The following is a 17404-nucleotide window of genomic DNA, read 5'->3' on the forward strand; positions in this document are numbered from 1 at the left end:
CTGCATCCAGGTAGCAGCAGTTCCCTCAGCCCAGGGGCATGGCAGGTGCTCAGCAGCACTAGGGAGGCACTCATACTCCTCCTGCTTCTCCTGCAGGGCCATGCTCTCCAGGCTGGCATCTCCGCATTTCGGTGCCTGCTCTGCAGGGACAGAGACCAGTTCCAGCAGGAAATGCTGAGGATGGGGATCCGAATCCCCAGGAGGTTGGTTTCTTTCCTTCCCAGCACACAAGACAGGAAGGTGCAAATGCTGTGCCAGGCCAGGGGCTGTCCCTGCAGTCCTGGCCCTCCACTCCGTCCTGAGGCTGGACTTCAGCTACCCAGGGCAGTGGGAAAGAGGGCAGGGGGGGAAGGCAGGGACAGCCTGCATCTGCCTCACCCTAGGGCACCTAGGACTCACCAACCTTCTTTTCTCCATCAGGCCACCACAATGGGAGACTGCCCAGGAATTTGCAGCCCTGATGGAGAGGCACAACCAGTGCGATGCCCAGCACTGCCTGTGCCCAGGGGGTAGGGGGCAGGCAGAGGAGGAGGGGTGAGTTCCCAAAGCTGTCCCCTGGGGCTCTTGAGGGGAGCCCTGTCTGGCCCAGGGATTTAAGGGCAAGGAGTGAGAAGGAGAGCTGTGCTGGACAGTCGCCTGCTGCCCTCACTCTGTCCTCACAGCCATGAACCCCTTTGCTTCCCCAGGCCCTGGCAGCTGCTGCTGTGCAGCTCCTGTGCTGCTGAGGGCACCCACCGGTGCTGCTCCCAGCTGGAGGACAGCACGGCCCAGTGGGAGTGCCATGGATGTGCTGGCCCCAGCAACGGTAAGAGGCAAAGGGTGCCCCAGGTGCCAGGCAAGGCCTGGCAGTGAGTGCCCAGGCTGGGCTCATGAAAGGCCCCCTGCTCAGGAGGGCTGGGGCCCTGCTCTGGACTTTGGTGCTGCAGGCACTGAGCTTGTGCCCTTGACCTTCCTGCTTGCCCTTGCAGCCTCCAGTGCCGCCTTGCAGGAGGCTGGTCCCAGCACCCCCAGGCAGCCCACTCAGGCATCCTCCCGTGCCTCTGAGGCTGCTGAGGGCTGCTCCAGCCCTTCTGGGCCCATGCGGCTGCGGGATCGACATGGTGAGGAGAGGCCAAGGGAGGGGGACATGGTGACATGGGGCTGTCAGCAATGAGTGGCCATCACAGTTCGTGGCACTGGGCATCTGCTGCAGGCCCACCTGTGTTCTGCTTCTCCCTCAGAGTCAGTGGAGAAGTTTGTCACAGAGAACACCCAGCACAACCTGCAGCACCCATTGGTGGTGTGCAGCAGAGAGACGAGCAGGGTGAGAGCAAAGCTTCCCTCCTGAGGCCTGGCAGAGGGGTTGTTGGGGTGGTAAGATTGGGGCTGAGAGTGGTGGTAGGGGCAGGTAGTATCTCCCCAGTCACACCAGGCAGGACCCCTCCTGTCCTCAGCAAGTGGGGCCCAGGTGGCACAGTGGGTACCTGCTGGAGCACTCGTGCCTGCATGCCCCCTTCCCCTCCCAGGCCCCCAGCCCTGCCCACCACCCAGCCAGGAAAGTTCACAGCAAGCCCTCTGAGGGCAATCCCTCAGGCAGCTTTCCCCCAGCCCCATAGAGGTGCTCATTCCCACTGCCATTTGCCCTCTCCCCTCCAGCATGCCAGCTGTGCCGCCAGGCAAATGCAGACAAGAACATCTGTGGGCTTTGGCAGCAGAACCGAGATGTCTGCTTCCATGCTTGCTGTGGGGTGAGTTCTTCAGGGGCTCCCTCCTGCTCTCCCTCAATCTGTCTCTGCCACACTCTCATCATCAGTTCCTTCTCTGCCTGCTCTACAGCGCTTTACCAGCGGCCTGACTCCAGTGGCATTCATTGGAGAGATCCCAGCCTTCCGCCTCTCCGCCATCAGACGTGCCATTTGGCAGTCAGCAGAGAAGGTGAGGACCTGACAAGAACAAAGAGATTTGTACGAGGAGAGGTTTCCAGGACCTTAGCTGACACCTTCACAAAGAAATCCTAGCCCTTCCAACCAGCTCTGGGAGAAAGGTCTTGATCCCAGTGGCTCTACACAGGCTCCCACACAGGAGTCTCTTCTGCCAGGCTGATCTGTGGGGTGTCAGCCAGCACTGGGCACATCCTGCACCCTGCCCGGGGCCGTGGGGCTAGCTGTGGAGGTGCTGAAGCTGCTGCTGATGGAGGCTGCTGTGCTCTTTCCAGCTCTGCTTTGTCTGTGGCGGGAGCGGGGCCTCCATCACCTGCCAGGAGTGGGGCTGTGAACGCAGCTTCCATCTGCCCTGTGCCACCAGGGGCAGATGTGTCACGCAGTACTTTGAGCAGTACAGGTACGGGCTGGCGACCCTCATGGGGGGAGGCTCCTCTCCTTCAGTCCCCTTCCAAACAGCCCCAGACACACCACACAAGAAGGCACAGGCAGAGCCAGAGCTGAGCGAGCCCAAGGGCTCCTTCATGCCTCCTCTCCCATCCTCCTGAGCACCAGTGACGGACCCGACCCTTCCCACCGTGCCCATCTCTGTCCTCCTCACACAGGGCCTTCTGCTCCAGCCACTGCCCACGGCAGGCAGTACAGAAGGACCCTGACCCTGACACCGACTGCCTGCTCTGCCTGGAGGATGTGGGGGACAGACAGTCCTACAGAACCATGGTGTGCCCCGTGTTCCACAGGGACTGCATCCAGGTAGCAGCTGTTCCCTCAGCCCAGGGGCATGGCAGGTGCTCAGCAGCACTAGGGCCTCACTGTTCCTCCTGCTGCTTCTCCTGCAGGGCCATGCTCTCCAGGCTGGCACCTCTGCATTTCAGTGCCTGCTCTGCAGGGACAAAGACCAGTTCCAGCAGGAAATGCTGAGGATGGGGATCCGAATCCCCAGGAGGTCGGTTTCTTTCCTTCCCAGCACACAAGACAGGAAGGTGCAAAGGCTGTGCTAGGCCGGGGGCTGTCCCTGCAGTCCTGGCCCTCCACTGTCCCATGAGGCTGGACTTCAGCGACACAGGGGAGTGGGAAAGAGCAAAGAGCTATGTCTGACATGAGGCAGGCTCAGGCAGGCTGGAAGGGGTGAGGTTTGCAGCTGGATCTGGCCTTGGAGCCAAGGGAGCAGTTACTGCTGCTGCTGTGAGCGCCACTGCCTGGGCCCTGACGGAGGAGGGGGCAAGGGTGCACCAAGCGTTTCTTTCCCCTCTTCTTCCCTTCAGCTACCACACATCATGAGCCCCCTTCAGAACTGCTTGCAGCAGAGCACTCCAGGCCCTCCCTGCCCCGTGCTGTGTTTCTCCTCGCCCTGTTTCAGCGGGAGCCCTGCTCAGCAATTTCCTCCAGAAAGGGCTGCCCGTGGACAGCTCCATGCCCTGTCTGCTTCCCCCCGGAGTCAGCGAGAGAGTCTGCAGCTTGCTTGCCCTGGAGAAGCAGAGCTTTTCTTCCTGCCTGAAGGCTCCTGAGTCTGGCCAGATTGCCTGCTTGTGCCTGTGCCCTGAGCGGGCTGTTGAAAGTCCCTCTGCGGATGAGAAGGTCTGAGGGCACTGCAGGAATACAAGGTACTGGAAGGGGGATAGTGGGTGGAAGAAGATGATCTTTAAGGTCCCCTTGAAGCCAAAGCACCTTCTGGTTCTACGCTATGGGCTGAGGGTGTCCATCTCTTTCATTGCAGTGCCGGTGAAGCTGTGGTAGAGCCTGGGAAGAAGCATCCTTGGTGTTCCCATCCTGAGGTGTTTGGCAGAGAAACTCAGCTGAGCGGGAAACGGCCGCCTGAGGCCTGGCTCCTCCACGTGTGACCAGCACAGCTGTCAGCCTGCTCTGGAGACTCTGCTGTGGGTACCATCAGTGGCAGACATGTCTCTGCAGCTCTGCATCTGCTTTTTACACCTTCTGTGGGAGCCTGTGCAGACTGCCAGGGTGCAGGACTGGGCTGGCCTCGAGGGGTGTGGGAAGCTGGGGCAGTTGTGTGCTGCTGAGCCACGAGGCTGTGGCTGAAGTGGCAGAAACTGCAGATGGTGACTCTGCCACAGGCAGGCCCCTGGGGAAAGCAGGCTGGAGGGAAAAGGCTTTGCCTGAACAGGGGGTTCTTGGTCATGTTTCCCTGCAGAACAGGCATGCCGTCTCCCAGGGGTTTGTCCTGAGCAGCATGGAGGAGCTCAGGCTTCTGCTGCCCCTCCTCCTTGCCAGCCTCCTGAAGTGGCTCTGTGAAATGCTGGGCACGGAGAGGGTGCTTCCCCTGCGAGCAGCTGCAGACAACTGTTCCTTGAAGGCCAGCTCCTTGAGGAGAAGCCATGCAGGCAAGTTCCATGAAGCTGATCAGGGGCTGGAGCCACCTCTCCTAGGAGAAGCACTCTCTTGAGCTGGGGGTGTTCATCCTGGAGAAGGCTCCTAGGAGACCTTAGAGCAGCTCTTCAATAATGAAATCGGGCTTACAAGGCAGGAGAGGGCAAGACAGGACAAGCACTGATGGTTTTCAACTAAAGGAGGGAGATTTTGAGGAGAGGTGACAGAGAAATGCTTCCCTGTGAGAGTGCTGAGCCATTGGACCAGGTGGCCCAGAGAAGCGGCAAGTGTTTGAGGCCAGGTTGGACAGGGCTTGGAGGCATCAGTTCAGGGGTGTTTAGCTCTGCTAAAGAGAAGCATTTCTTGGCTGGTTCTGTCTGAACACGTTTGGATTTGTTTGTCTGTGTGTCTTTTGCCAGGGTTGTCCTCTCAGCTCTAGAGCTGGTGCTGGACAAGTGCATGGAGCAGAAATGGATGTGGCTGCGCATGAACTGAGCAGCCTGGGCTGGCCTGGAAAACCCCCTGGCTCCTCCTGAGGGGATGCATCTCCTCTGCTGGTAAGAGCCCCAAGGGACACTTCCAGCCAGCTCCTGTGGGACTGTGCCCAGGGCAATGGCTGCCAGAACCTTTCTGGCTGCCTGGGAGGCCTGGTGAGCTGCAGAAGAGGGTCTGCATCAGCACAGGTGAAGTTTGGAGAGCAGGCTTCCTGGGTAACTGTGTCTCCCCTTCTTGTCTCTGCTACGCAGTGTCCTGCTCCAGGCTGGGCTCCTCTCCTGTCTCCTGATGCCAGCCCAAATCAGCCTTGCCAGGGCAGTTGAGAGTCTGGAGGCCAAAAGCAGGCAGGCATGTGCTGAGCAGCTCTCCATGCCAGCCAGCTGCACCCATCACAGAGCCTCTGCATCGTGCAGCTCATCCTGATTGTAACCTGCAGACAGTAAGACATGATCCAAGGTCAGCATCGTGGTAGGAAGAGCCTTGTTACACAGCATGGGATTCAAAACCAGGCTTTGACACATCAGCCTCATTGACCTGGGTGCCAAAAGCTCTCGAGAGGCCATTAGCAAAGCTCACCTCCTTCTGCCAGCAAATCCAATGGGCTAGAGAACATCAACCAAACCAGCTTTTTAGAAGACTTCAGTGGTAGACCTTCTGGCTCTATTCCAGCAGAGTATGGAGCTACAGAGCCCAGGCAAGGGCTGAGAAGCCCCACCAGCCAATTCCCTCCAGTGCCTGCACTCAGCAGGACATTCTGTGGTGGAGAGTGTCCCTGTGGCTAGATGGGCTCAGTTCTCCTGGCTGCGCTCCCTCCCAGCTTCCTGTGCTCCTGCACACCAGCAAACTGTGGGCAGCTAAAAAGTCCTGGATTCCTTTCAGCATCTAAACCCATCAGCATCTTCTCAGCACTCATCTCAGCCTGAACCCTAACGGCACCATTCCAGCCCTGTGAGCCACCGAGGGGTCAGGAAAATGAGCTGTGTCCCTGCCCGTGCCAGGGCAAGGGGCACAAGCAGCTGGAGACAGCATGCTGCTCACAAGGACTTTGTTCTGCAGGGCTGCTCTTTCTCACACTACTGGTAGATTTTGATAGCCCAGTTTAAAGCTGTTCCTTGGATTGGAAAGGGTTTCCTGATCCCTCACCTTGGTCTGTACCACCAGGAGCGCTCCTAGAGCAGCTGGCCCATGCCAGTGAACCTGAGGCAGACAGGAGCTAGGACTGCAGGGGGAACTGGTCTGTCTAAGGCAAGAGAAAGAGAGTGCCCTGGGCAGCAGTGAGAGGGAAGGACCTTTACTGCTCCCCTAGGCTGGAGCCAGCGTCACTGAGAGCGGCGTGGCGTGGATGGAGCTGCACACGGGCCTGGAATCGCGGGCAGAGAATGAAACCTCTTGCTTGGCAGTGTGAACCTGCTGAGCTGCTGACATGGAGAACAGTGAGAGTGTGGGGGGAAAAATGGTCAGAGGGGCAAAACTGGGAGGGCTTCAGCTGGGCTGGAGCTGAGCGAGCGAGGGCTGGCAGGAGGCACCAGGAGGGGTCCTGCAGAAGTGTGTGCAGGTGAGGCTTCAGTCTTCTTCTGCCTCAGTCTTCACTGCTAAGCACTTGAGCCACACCCTGCAAGACACAGAGGGCAATGGCTGGGTCTGGGAGAGTGAAGAACCACCCACAGTAAGATCTGCTCAGGACTGGGAAGACCGAGAGAATCTGAAGGTGCATAGGTCCATGGGACCTGATGTGATACAGGTCCATGGGTGCTGAAGGAACTGGGGGCTGAGGCTGCTAGGCCGCTAGCAATCATACTGGAGAAGCCCTGTCAGTCTGGAGAAGTTCCCACAGATTGGGAAAGGAGAAACATAACCTGCATTGTTGAAAAGAGAAGCAGGAAAGCCGAGGGAGCTACAGCCCTGTCAGTCTCACCTCTGTGCCAGGCACCATCATGGAGCAGATCCTCCTGGTAACTGCTGAGAGCCATCGAAAATAACAAGGGGATTGGTGACAGCCAGGATGGCTTCACAAAGGGCAAATTGTGCCTGACAAACCTGGTGGCTTCCTAGGACAGAGCTGCAGCTCTGGTCGATAGGGGAAGAGCAACTGACATCATCTACCTGGACCTGTGCAAGGCATCTGACACTGTCCCACACAACATCCTTGTCTCTAAGGTGGAGAGACATAGACTTGATGGATGGAGCACCCAGTGGATAAGGAACTGGCTAGATGGCTGCACTCAAAAGAGTTGTCACCAATGGCTGAAGGTGCAGGTAGCACTCAGTGACAAGAGGAGCTCCCCAGGGATCTGCTCTGGGTCCAGAGGAGGGCCACAAGCATGATCCAAGGAATGGAGAACCTCTACTATGAGCACAGGCTGAGGGAGCAGGGGCTGTCCATCATGGAGAAGAGATGACTCTGGGGAGACCTAATAGCTGCCTTTCAGTGCTCCAGGGGATCCTACTGGAAAGCTGGAGATGGACTTTTCATTGGGGTGTCTAGCAGCAGGACAAGGGGGAATGGTTTGAAGCTGAGGGAGAGCAGGTTTGGACTGGATCTTTACAGACTGGCTCTCAGTATGAGGGTGGTGAGGCTCTGGAGCAGGTTGCCCAGAGAGGTTGTGGATGCCTCCACTCTGGAGATGTTCAAGGCCAGGTTGGATGAGGCCCTGAGCAACCTGGTAGAGTTGAGAGGCATCCCTGCCCATGGCAGGGAGGTTGGGGGAGATGACCTTTTGAGGTCCCTTCAAATCTAAGCCATTCTGTGATTCAGACAGGGGTCTCCTCCAGCCCCTCCTCCCCCCCCCCCCCCATCATGTTCCAGATGACACCATGGGTGGCATGAGTTTGCTTCCTGGGAGTTGCACAGAGCTGCTGCCCTTGGGGGGCTCGAGCACTCCCAGAACACTTGGGTTCTGCAGCCCACCCCATGCCTCAGTTTCCCCTGCAGGGTCACATCTTCATGACCCTCAGTGTTTCTGAACTGGGGTCCACGGGGCCCCTGCAATCTCAACCCCACCAGCTGTACTAGGGCTGTTTGCCCCCCAGCCCCTAAATGCTCAGTGGGGTTTGGAGCTGGATAGCCCACAGGCCCAGCTCACCTCCCAGCTCCTCCCTGGGGGACCAAAGGAGGACCCCAGAACCCTGTCCCCACTCCCTCTCTGGGTCTCTGGCAGCAGGCAGCTGCCACCACCCATCCCTGCTCCTCTGCTGCCCTCCCAGATTTTCCCTCCTGGGGAGAAAAATGTTGCAAGATGGAAGTCAAATTTCACTCTGCAGAGGAAAATCGCTTGCTAGGAGTGTGCAGTGACCTCCAAAGAAGATGATCTCAGCCCCAAAACACAGCTTCCTTTGGGGAGAGAATTCAGCTGCTCTGGGCTGGGCTCTTTCCCTTTTCAGGAAGGTCAGGACTTGCCTTGCAGAGTCCATGTAGCCTGGAAAATGTCCCCGTTCCCAATACCAAAAAAGGTGAGGGTGCTCCAGGACAGAAGCACACCAGAGGGAGAGAGGCAGGAATAGATGCAGAAGAAGGTGAAATGGGAGGTGATGAAGCACCAACAAGCTGTTTCATGGCAACAGATGATGAGCTGTAGAGGAAACTCTGGGCACTGCAAGATGGTTGCAGAAATCCTATGCACTGCTACCAGAAGGCCTCCTGGAAACTTTTCTTCGGGACAGCAATGTGCCCTAGTGGCCAAGAAGGCCAATGGTATCCTGGGGTGTATTAGAAGGGCTGCGGTGAGTAGGTCAAGAGAGGTTCTCCTACCTGTCTACTCTGCCCTGGTGAGGCCACATCTGGAGTATTGTGTCCAGTTCTGGGCTCCTCACTTCAGGGAACTGCTTGAAAGCATCCAGCCCAGAGCCACAAAGATGCTGAAGGGAGTGGAGCATCTCCCTTCTGAGGAAAGGCTGAGGGAGCTGGGGCTCTTTAGCTTGGAGGAGACCGAGGGGTGACCTCATTCATGTGTGTAAAGATGTGAAGGGCAGTGTCTGTGATACTCAGAAGAAGTTTTGGCTGCTGTTTTGTAAGTGGTGGTGGTAATGCTAGATTTATGTGTTAGATACACTGCCTCCAGGAAAGGGAACTTTTCTGTGTGTTGGATTGTTGGCAAAGCAGAGAGCTACAAAACACGTGGGAAAGTAGGCAGCAGGGACTAAATGAGCAAGCTGCATGTTAGAGCTTTCTCTTTCTCTACAGTGAGCCCTCACTACTCAATCAGTTGGCAAAGACAAGGACACATGAAGTCACGGGGAAAGATTTTGTGTTACAGCATCAGACTGTTTTCACCTAGGCACAGATGAGCGCCCAGAGCCTCTGCATTCCCTTTGTCTTCCGGAAGGCCTCCCAAGGTACAAGCAGCGCTAGTTTACACTGCTTGTGAGAGAAGGTTTGCCAGGGAAGGTGTCAGAGAAACAAGTCCCTCCACTATAACTCTTCAACCTGTTCAAATGTGAGCCTGTGCAAGGACTGTAGTAGTTGCCTGCCTTCAACAGGACATACAATAAAAGCTCTTCTGGTATGTGGAGTGGGGAGGCAGTTCTTGGCAAGCAAAGATCTCTGTTGTTCACCAAGTCGTGAGACTACCTTGATTACCTTGAACCTAATAAAGGACTGAGAGTGGATGCACAGATTAAACAAGGAGGTTTTCATCGTATTGTTTAAGTGAATCCTCTCTCAAAAAACAATCAACCGCCACCAACGTGGTTATTTCTTCTGAGTGATCCAGCTCTAACAAAGGGGCTGCACTAGATGATCTTCAGAGGTCACTTCCAACAGCCACTGGTCTGTGATTCTGTGTGTGAAACTTTTTCCATGTGGCTCTGCACCATTAAATATGCCTGCAATGGCTATTTTCCACCTCTCCTTTAAGAAATGTTCCATTTTTTCGCTAAAACTAACTGTTTAGGATTAAGAAATGAAGACGTGAGTTGCAGTCCATGGTCTCTCTTTTCAGGCTTGGTGGAGGAAGCCCAATTCATAAGAATGTGCTCTTAGTTTTGACTTGGTTAATTCAAACCACAGGACTTGCTGGGTACAACGATGGAAGTGTTCAAACACCAAGCACATATGGGACTGGTGCAATGCAAACAAAAAAACGTGAAGGCAGAAGAGCATGTTTGAGCTTTTCATGATGAAAATATTGCCCTGTAACTGTTGAGAGAAGTGGGGCGCTAGACTGCTCTGAACTGATAAAGATACAGCCGTAAATGGGAACACCCATTCTTCTGAAAGATGCACTGAAAAGAGCATTTAGTTTGGACAATAACACATGAGATATGTGCATGTTCATGTTAACTTTTTCATCAGCCAACACCCCAAAGTCCTTCTCTACTGTTCTGTCAGCTGAAGCCCTGAGACAGCCAAACCACTAATATAGGAAACCTGCTTTAACATTCCATTGCTCATGATCAATCTTCCCCTTCCTATCCCCTCTTCCCACCAGGAGCAACATTCCCACCACAAGTAATCAACACAAGGCTTGCCTCTCCCAGTAGTCCAAGAGGCTTTTACGCTCTTAAACCGTTCAGTATCACAAGTTAAAGAAGAATCACCAGATGAGGTTTTACACTAGAGCAGGGTAGATTTAGACTGAACATGAGGAATAAGTTTACTCTGAGGCTGGTGGATGACTGGAGGCATTCGAGGTCATGCTTGATGGATCTCTGAGCAACCCGATCTAGTTGGGGCTGTCCCTGCTTCCTTCAGGAGGACTGGACTACATGACCTTTAGAGGTCCCTTCCAAGCCAATGCATTCTATGATTGTAGGCTATGATGGAAAGGGGACAAGGAGCCCTAATGAGTATTTGAGAAAAGCTGTAGGCTTATGGGGATCCTGATAAAGTTCAGATTCCTCCATCCATCATTCTCAGAAACAGAACATCCTCCTTATCTCTCTACCTACAAACACACAGAGGGTTCCTTGGAGAGACTTCAACAGTTTCCATTCATACAGAGCTCTATACCTCCTTGCTTGTTCCTATCACAGGAATAACCGCAGGGCTTGTTCCAGGATTCCACTTCCTCCTGCATCTGTTCTTTGCATCATCTTATTAGACAGGGATTAAATGTCTACACCTGAGCATGCAGTGCCTCCATTTCCTAGTCCAGACAGCACCTACTTAGTTAACCTCATCTCCTTCACACTTCATTTTGCTAAGGAGCACCCAGCCCTTTCCATGGAGTCAGCATTTTCAAATATGAGTACACAAATGGCTAGCAAGTGGCAGGCAGCAGCCATCTTGCAGAAGACAGGGCATAAATTCTGGCCAGACGAAAAGAGACTGCAATTGTAGCTAGATGACACGTAAGCATTTCAGAATAGTTTTCAGCAATGGTTGTGCTAGGCACAGCCATGTGACTGATGTCATATTTCCCAGATACGGAGAAATCCAGAAAGACTGAGCAATTCAAGCAGCGCTCTGAATCGTGGTGAGGACAGAGAGAAGAGTGGGGTTTGCATGGCACAGAGCCTTCTCCCTAAAGAAAATGCTCAGGCTGCTGAAAGACACAGAAGTGCAAGGTTCTGCAACTGATTTGGTGCAATCCCACGCACAAATACAGGCTGGGCAAGGAGTGGCTCAAGAGTAATGGCAAGGAGTGGCTCAAGAGTAATCTCAAGGAGGACTTGGGGGTGTCAGCTGATGACAAACTCACCATGAGCTGGCAAAGGTCACTGGCAGTCCAGAAGGCAGCTACGTGTTGGGCTGCATCCCAAGCAGTGAGAGCAGCAGGATGAGGGAGGTGATTCTGGCCCTGTACTCTTGACAACTGTACAGCCTGACATTAAGCGGACAAAGCGAAAACAAATCTAGTTCTGCCAGAGCGTGAAAAGTGTGTTAATATTACCCTCCTTAACACTGATGCACATAAAAAGAATGGTAGGGGTTGGATGGGACCTCCAGAGACCGTTGAGTCCAAGAGACCTGCCAAACCAGAACCACCTAGGGAAGGTCACAAAGGGAAAAATCCAAAAGGGTCTTGAAAGCCTGCAGGGAAGCAGATTCCACAACCTCTCTGGGCAGCCTGCTCCAGGGATCCAGCACCCTCACAACAAAGAATTTTTTTCCTCATGTTGAGGTCAAACTCCAGAACACAGAATACAACAAGCTCCCAACAAGTCCTGTGTCAGCCTACAACAAGACAGGAAATCTCACAATAGGTCTTTTTTTGTGTGGAAGAGAGACAATCATAAGACTTAGGAGCTCTTGCAGCCATTCAGCTAATAAAGACTCAGATGACACACTAAGGCTTGGAGTGAGCTAAGCTGAGTAGTCTGAGGCAGTGTAATGCACAGCAAGTCTGCTCCAGGCTGGAGATCACCCCCTTCTTGCACGTGCACTGGGAAGCGCAGAGATTCAGCCAGCGCTGCTGAATTCCTTATCAGCAAGAGGAGGTTGTCCTTCCCCCTTGCTTTTGCCTCCTCACGGCTAAACAGAAGCTTTTGCATTCCCATTGTCTCCTGCTTCTGTTATTCCTTACACTGACACAGCTGCAGCCACAGTCTGAGCTGCTGTGGTGCTGCTGTGCTGAAACATTCAGGTCTCAATAAGCAGCAAGTTTGCTTTACCCTAGGAACACAGCTTGGGCAATGTGCTGCTGTGAGCCCGACCAGAACTGAGTCTGGCCAGTGCTGTGACTTCTCGGCTGAGTATCTGCTCAGGGCTGCAATTTCTGCAGCTCAAGGCATCTTTTCTCAGACAGTGGCTGCTTCTAGCAGGGAGAGTGTTCCTGGGGAGAGTAAGTACCAGGGGCTGGGGGGCAGAACAAGGGCACTGCTTCATCTTCTGCACCACCTTGGCAACCCGAAAGTCATAGGCCGCAGCTGTGGGGAGCAGGGGACAAGGCGGGTGTCCCAGTGGACAAGGGAAGGCCAACAGATGTCATCTGCCTGGACTGCTGTAAAGCCAACAGACCCCCACACCATCCTTCTCTCTAAGCTGCAGAGAGATGGGTTTGATGAGTGCCCTGTCCAGCGAGCAAGGAATTGGCTGTGTGATCGCATACAAAGAGGAGCAGCCAACAGCTCCATGTCCAGATGGCGATGGCTGGGGAGTGGTGTCCCTCAAGGGTCTGTACTGGCACCAGTGCGGTTCAAGATCTTCATCAGTGACACAGACAGCAAGACTGAGACACCCTCAGCAAGTTTGCAGGCGATACCAAGCTGAGTGATGTGCTTGCTAAGACTGGAGGATGGCACAGGTGCCATTCAGAGGGACCTGGCCAGGCTGCAGAGGTGAGCTGAGGAGAATCCTGTGAGCTTCCATAAGGAAAAAGGGCAAGGTCCTGCACCTAGGTCGGGGCAACCCTCCATATCACCACAGGCTGGGGAATGATGAGATTGAGAGCAGCCCTGCAGATGAGGACTTGAGGGTACTGGTGGAGCAGAAGCTGTCCAGGAGCCAACAATGCACACTTGCAGCCCAGAAGGCCAGTGGCATCCTGGGCTGCATCATAAGAAGTGTGGCCAGCAGGTTGAGAGAGGTGATTCTGCCACTCTACTCCACCCTGCTGAGACCAGACTTGAGGAAGGATAGGCATCCGTCCTACTGTGCCAGAGCCTTGCACGTCACTAGCTTCCTGCCCTCAAACAGATGCACAGCCCAGCCCATGGCCTCCAAAGCTGTCCCACAGACCCTTGCAGGTATCTTATCCCCCATGGAAGGCTGACACACACTCAGAGGCAGTTGATTGCCATGGGAAAAGGCTGTGCCCACTGCCCCTGCCTGTATCCAGGCAAAGTGCAGGTCATAGATGCTGTTGCCATGGGAAAATGCTGAGCCCACTGCCCCTGCCTGTATCGAGGCAAAGTGCAGGTCATAGATGCTGTTGCCATGGTGCTCGTAGTGACCAGTGGGGCTGAGCACAGCACTGGGCTCAGACCGTTGGTCAGTGGGACGTGGTGAAGTGAGGAGGGTAAGGGCAGGGGGACAGGGCTGGCATGGGGCTGTCAGGGATGAGTGGACACCACAGCTTGGGGCAGTGGGCATCCGCTGCAGGCCCACCTGTGTTCTGCTTCTCCCTCAGAGTCAGTGGAGAAGTTTGTTAGAGAGAACACCTGGCAAAACCTGCAGCACCCATTGGTGGTGTGCAGCGTGGGAGACATGAGTGGTCCTGAAGCCATGGAGCAGGGTGAGAGCAAAGCTTCCCTCCTGAGGCCTGGCAGAGGGGTTGTTGGGGTGGTAAGATTGGGGCTGAGAGTGGTGGTAGGGGCAGGTAGTATCTCCCCAGTCACACCGGGCAGGACCCTTCATTTCCTCAGCAAGTGGGGCCCAGGTGGCACAGTGGGTACCTGCTGGGGCATCCGTGCCTGCATGCCCCTTCCCATCCCAGGCCCCCAGCCCTGCCCACCACCCTGCCAGGAAAGGACCGAGCAAGCCCTCTGGGTGTAACCCCTCAGGCAGCTTTCCCCCAGCCCCACAGAGGTGCTCATTCCCACTGCCATTTGCCCTCTCCCCTCCAGCATGCTGGCTGTGCCACCGGACAAATATGGACCAGGATATCTATGGGCTTTTGCAGCACCACCAAGATGTCTTATTCCATGCTTACTGCGTGGTGAGTTCTTCAGGGGCTCCCTCCTGCTCTCCCTCAAGCTGTCTCTGCCACACTCTCCTCATCAGTTCCTTCTCTGCCTGCTCTACAGCGCTTTACCAGCGGCCTGACTCCAGTGGCATTCATTGGAGAGATCCCAGCCTTCCGCCTCTCCGCCATCAGACGTGCCATTTGGCAGTCAGCAGAGAAGGTGAGGACCTGACAAGAACAAAGAGATTTGTACGAGGAGAGGTTTCCAGGACCTTAGCTGACACCTTCACAAAGAAATCCTAGCCCTTCCAACCAGCTCTGGGAGAAAGGTCTTGATCCCAGTGGCTCTACACAGGCTCCCACACAGGAGTCTCCGCTGCCAGGCTGACCTGTGGGGTGTCAGCCAGCACTGGGCACATCCTGCACCCTGCCCGGGGCCGTGGGGCTTGCTGTGGAGGTGCTGAAGCTGCTGCTGATGGAGAATGCTGTACTCTTTCCAGCTCTGCTTTGTCTGTGGCGGGAGCGGGGCCTCCATCACCTGCCAGGAGTCGGGCTGTGAACGCAGCTTCCATCTGCCCTGTGCCACCAGGGGCAGATGTGTCACGCAGTACTTTGAGCAGTACAGGTAAGGGCTGGCGACCCCCACTGGGGGGAGGCTCCTCTCCTTCAGTCCCCTTCCAAACAGCCCCAGGCACACCACACAAGAAGCCGTTGGGACCGTTCCCACCGGCCAGGCACAGGCAGAGCCAGAGCTGAGCGAGCCCAAGGGCTCCTTCATGCCTCCTCTCCCGTCCTCCTGAGCACCAGTGACGGACCCGACCCTTCCCACCGTGCCCATCTCTGTCCTCCTCGCACAGGGCCTTCTGCTCCAGGCACCGCCCACAGCAGGCAGTGCTGAGGGACCCGGAGCCTGACACCGACTGCCTGCTCTGCCTGGAGGATGTGGGGGACAGACAGTCCTACAGAACCATGGTGTGCCCCGTCTGCCAGCATGCCTGGTTCCACAGGGACTGCATCCAGGTAGCAGCTGTTCCCTCAGCCCAGGGGCATGGCAGGTGCTCAGCAGCACTAGGGCTGCACTCATAGTATTCCTGTTTCTCCTGCAGGGCCATGCTCTCCAGGCTGGCACCTCCGCATTTCGGTGCCTGCTCTGCAGGGACAAAGACCAGTTCCAGCAGGAAATGCTGAGGATGGGGATCCGAATCCCCAGGAGGTTGGTTTCTTTCCTTCCCAACACACAAGACAGGAAGGTGCAAAGGCTGTGCCAGGCCAGGGGCTGTCCCTGCAGTCCTGGCCCTCCACTGTCCCATGAGCTGGACTTCAGCTACCCAGGGCAGTGGGAAAGAGGGCAGGGGGGGAAGGCAGGGACAGCCTGCATCTGCCTCACCCTAGGGCACCTAGGACTCACCAACCTTCCTTTCTCCATCAGGCCACCAGAATGGGAGACGGCCCAGGAATTTGCAGCCCTGATGGAGAGGCACAGCCAGTGTGATGCCCAGCACTGCCTGTGCCCAGGGGGTAGGGGGCAGGCAGAGGAAGAGGGGTGAGTTCCCAAAGCTGTCCCCTGGGGCACTTGAGGGGAGCCCTGTCTGGCCCAGGGATTTAAGGGCAAGGAGTGAGAAGGAGAGCTCTGCTGGACAGTCGCCTGCTGCCCTCACTCTGTCCTCACAGCCATGAACCCCTTTGCTTCCCCAGGCCCTGGCAGCTGCTGCTGTGCAGCTCCTGTGCTGCTGAGGGCACCCACCGGTGCTGCTCCCAGCTGGAGGACAGCACGGCCCAGTGGGAGTGCCATGGATGTGCTGGCCCCAGCAACGGTAAGAGGCAAAGGGTGCCCCAGGTGCCAGGCAAGGCCTGGCAGTGAGTGCCCAGGCTGGGCTCCTGAAAGGCCCCCTGCTCAGGAGGGCTGGGGCCCTGCTCTGGACTTTGGTGCTGCAGGCACTGAGCTTGTGCCCTTGACCTTCCTGCTTGCCCTTGCAGCCTCCAGTGCCACCTTGCAGGAGGCTGGTCCCAGCACCCCCAGGCAGCCCACTCAGGCATCCTCCCGTGCCTCTGAGGCTGCTGAGGGCTGCTCCAGCCCTTCTGGGCCCATGCGGCTGCGGGATCGCAGCCGCTTGCAGCGCCGTGCCCAGAATCCCTACAGCCGCCCAGGCAGACGCTGTGAGTAGCACCAAGTGTGCCAGCGCCCAGCGCTGGGAGCAGCACCTCCAGACAGGCAGCGCTGGGCATGGCCCACAGCTCACTGCTGCCTTCCCCTTCCTGCTTCCCCCGACAGCCTCCGCTGCCAGCTCGGAGCTCGCTGCTCCCAGCACAGCCAGCGAGCTGCCCTCGGAGCCTTCCTCCCCCGCCCCAAGCCTGGAGAGCAGCAGCCGCCAAAGCCGCCCTGGGCCCCAGCGGCTGCGGGAAAGGTCCTGCCCGCGCCGCGGGGCACAAGCACCTTACAGGCGGCCCAGCCACCGCCGCAGGAGGAGGTGACATCGCCAGCAGAGTGCTGGAGACCTGTGGCACCAGAGCAGAGGTAAGTGGCCCCTGCATATCCCCCTGCTCCCCGCCAGAGTGAGTGCCCCCCACGGCTGCCCAGCTCCCACTCCCGGAGCACTTCCTCTCCTCACCCAACTGCTGCACAGAGCTGTGACACTCCCCTGGCCCTGCCCTCTCTTCGCTCCGCTTGCAAGTGCGTCCCTCCAGCACAGGCTGCAGACTTCCCGAGGGCCATCCTGGGCAGCTCGCTGCATGGCAGAGCCCCCGAAGCAAGGCCCCGTGGCACTGGGTGTTCATCTTGAGCTGGCACTCTGCAGAGGGCTGCTAAATCCCCTTTCTCCTTTCCTTTTCACTCTCTGCAGCCAGGTGAGGCCACCTCTGGGCAGGAAGAGCACAGGCTGCTGGCAGGGTGCTGCCGGAACCTGTCGCCCTCTCCTTCCATGGAGCAGGTGACAAGGGGCAGGAAGAGAGCCACGGCAGCCAAGAACGTGCAGGTAGGCAGCGGCCAGTGCCTGCCCAGCCCTGGCTCAGGGTGCCAGCTGAGGCTGTCCTGGCAGCCCCCAGGATGCAGACCCTCCCCTCTCCTTCCCTGCTTTTAGCTCCTGCATGGGAGGTTGTGGAGGATCAGGGCCATCTCCCTGAGAGCCTGCTGGAGGCAGAGGCCAGTCCTGCCGGCGCGGA

General features: G+C 56.6%; 1 protein-coding gene and 1 long non-coding RNA gene across 2 annotated transcripts; both read left to right on the forward strand.

Annotated features, from left to right (window-relative positions):
- Window positions 1–2448: 2448 nt before the first annotated feature.
- On the forward strand, window positions 2449–3270 carry LOC137440789 (uncharacterized). The gene is made up of 3 exons (XR_010987239.1): window positions 2449–2672; window positions 2759–2865; window positions 3185–3270. It is a non-coding gene; the product is annotated as an uncharacterized lncRNA (long non-coding RNA).
- Window positions 3271–14727: 11457 nt separating this feature from the next.
- LOC137440541 (PHD finger protein 7-like) lies at window positions 14728–16034 on the forward strand (the record flags this gene model as incomplete). Its single annotated transcript, XM_068136756.1, has 5 exons — window positions 14728–14870; window positions 15103–15265; window positions 15352–15458; window positions 15675–15788; window positions 15941–16034. Coding segments are annotated over exons 1-5 (621 nt in total), but the record flags the coding sequence as incomplete, so codon positions are not given.
- Window positions 16035–17404: the final 1370 nt, after the last annotated feature.

The sequence above is a fragment of the Melanerpes formicivorus genome, unplaced genomic scaffold (assembly GCF_026170545.1).
Source record: "Melanerpes formicivorus ecotype bairdi unplaced genomic scaffold, bMelFor1.0.p_v2 SCAF_4, whole genome shotgun sequence".
NCBI lineage: Eukaryota > Metazoa > Chordata > Aves > Piciformes > Picidae > Melanerpes > Melanerpes formicivorus.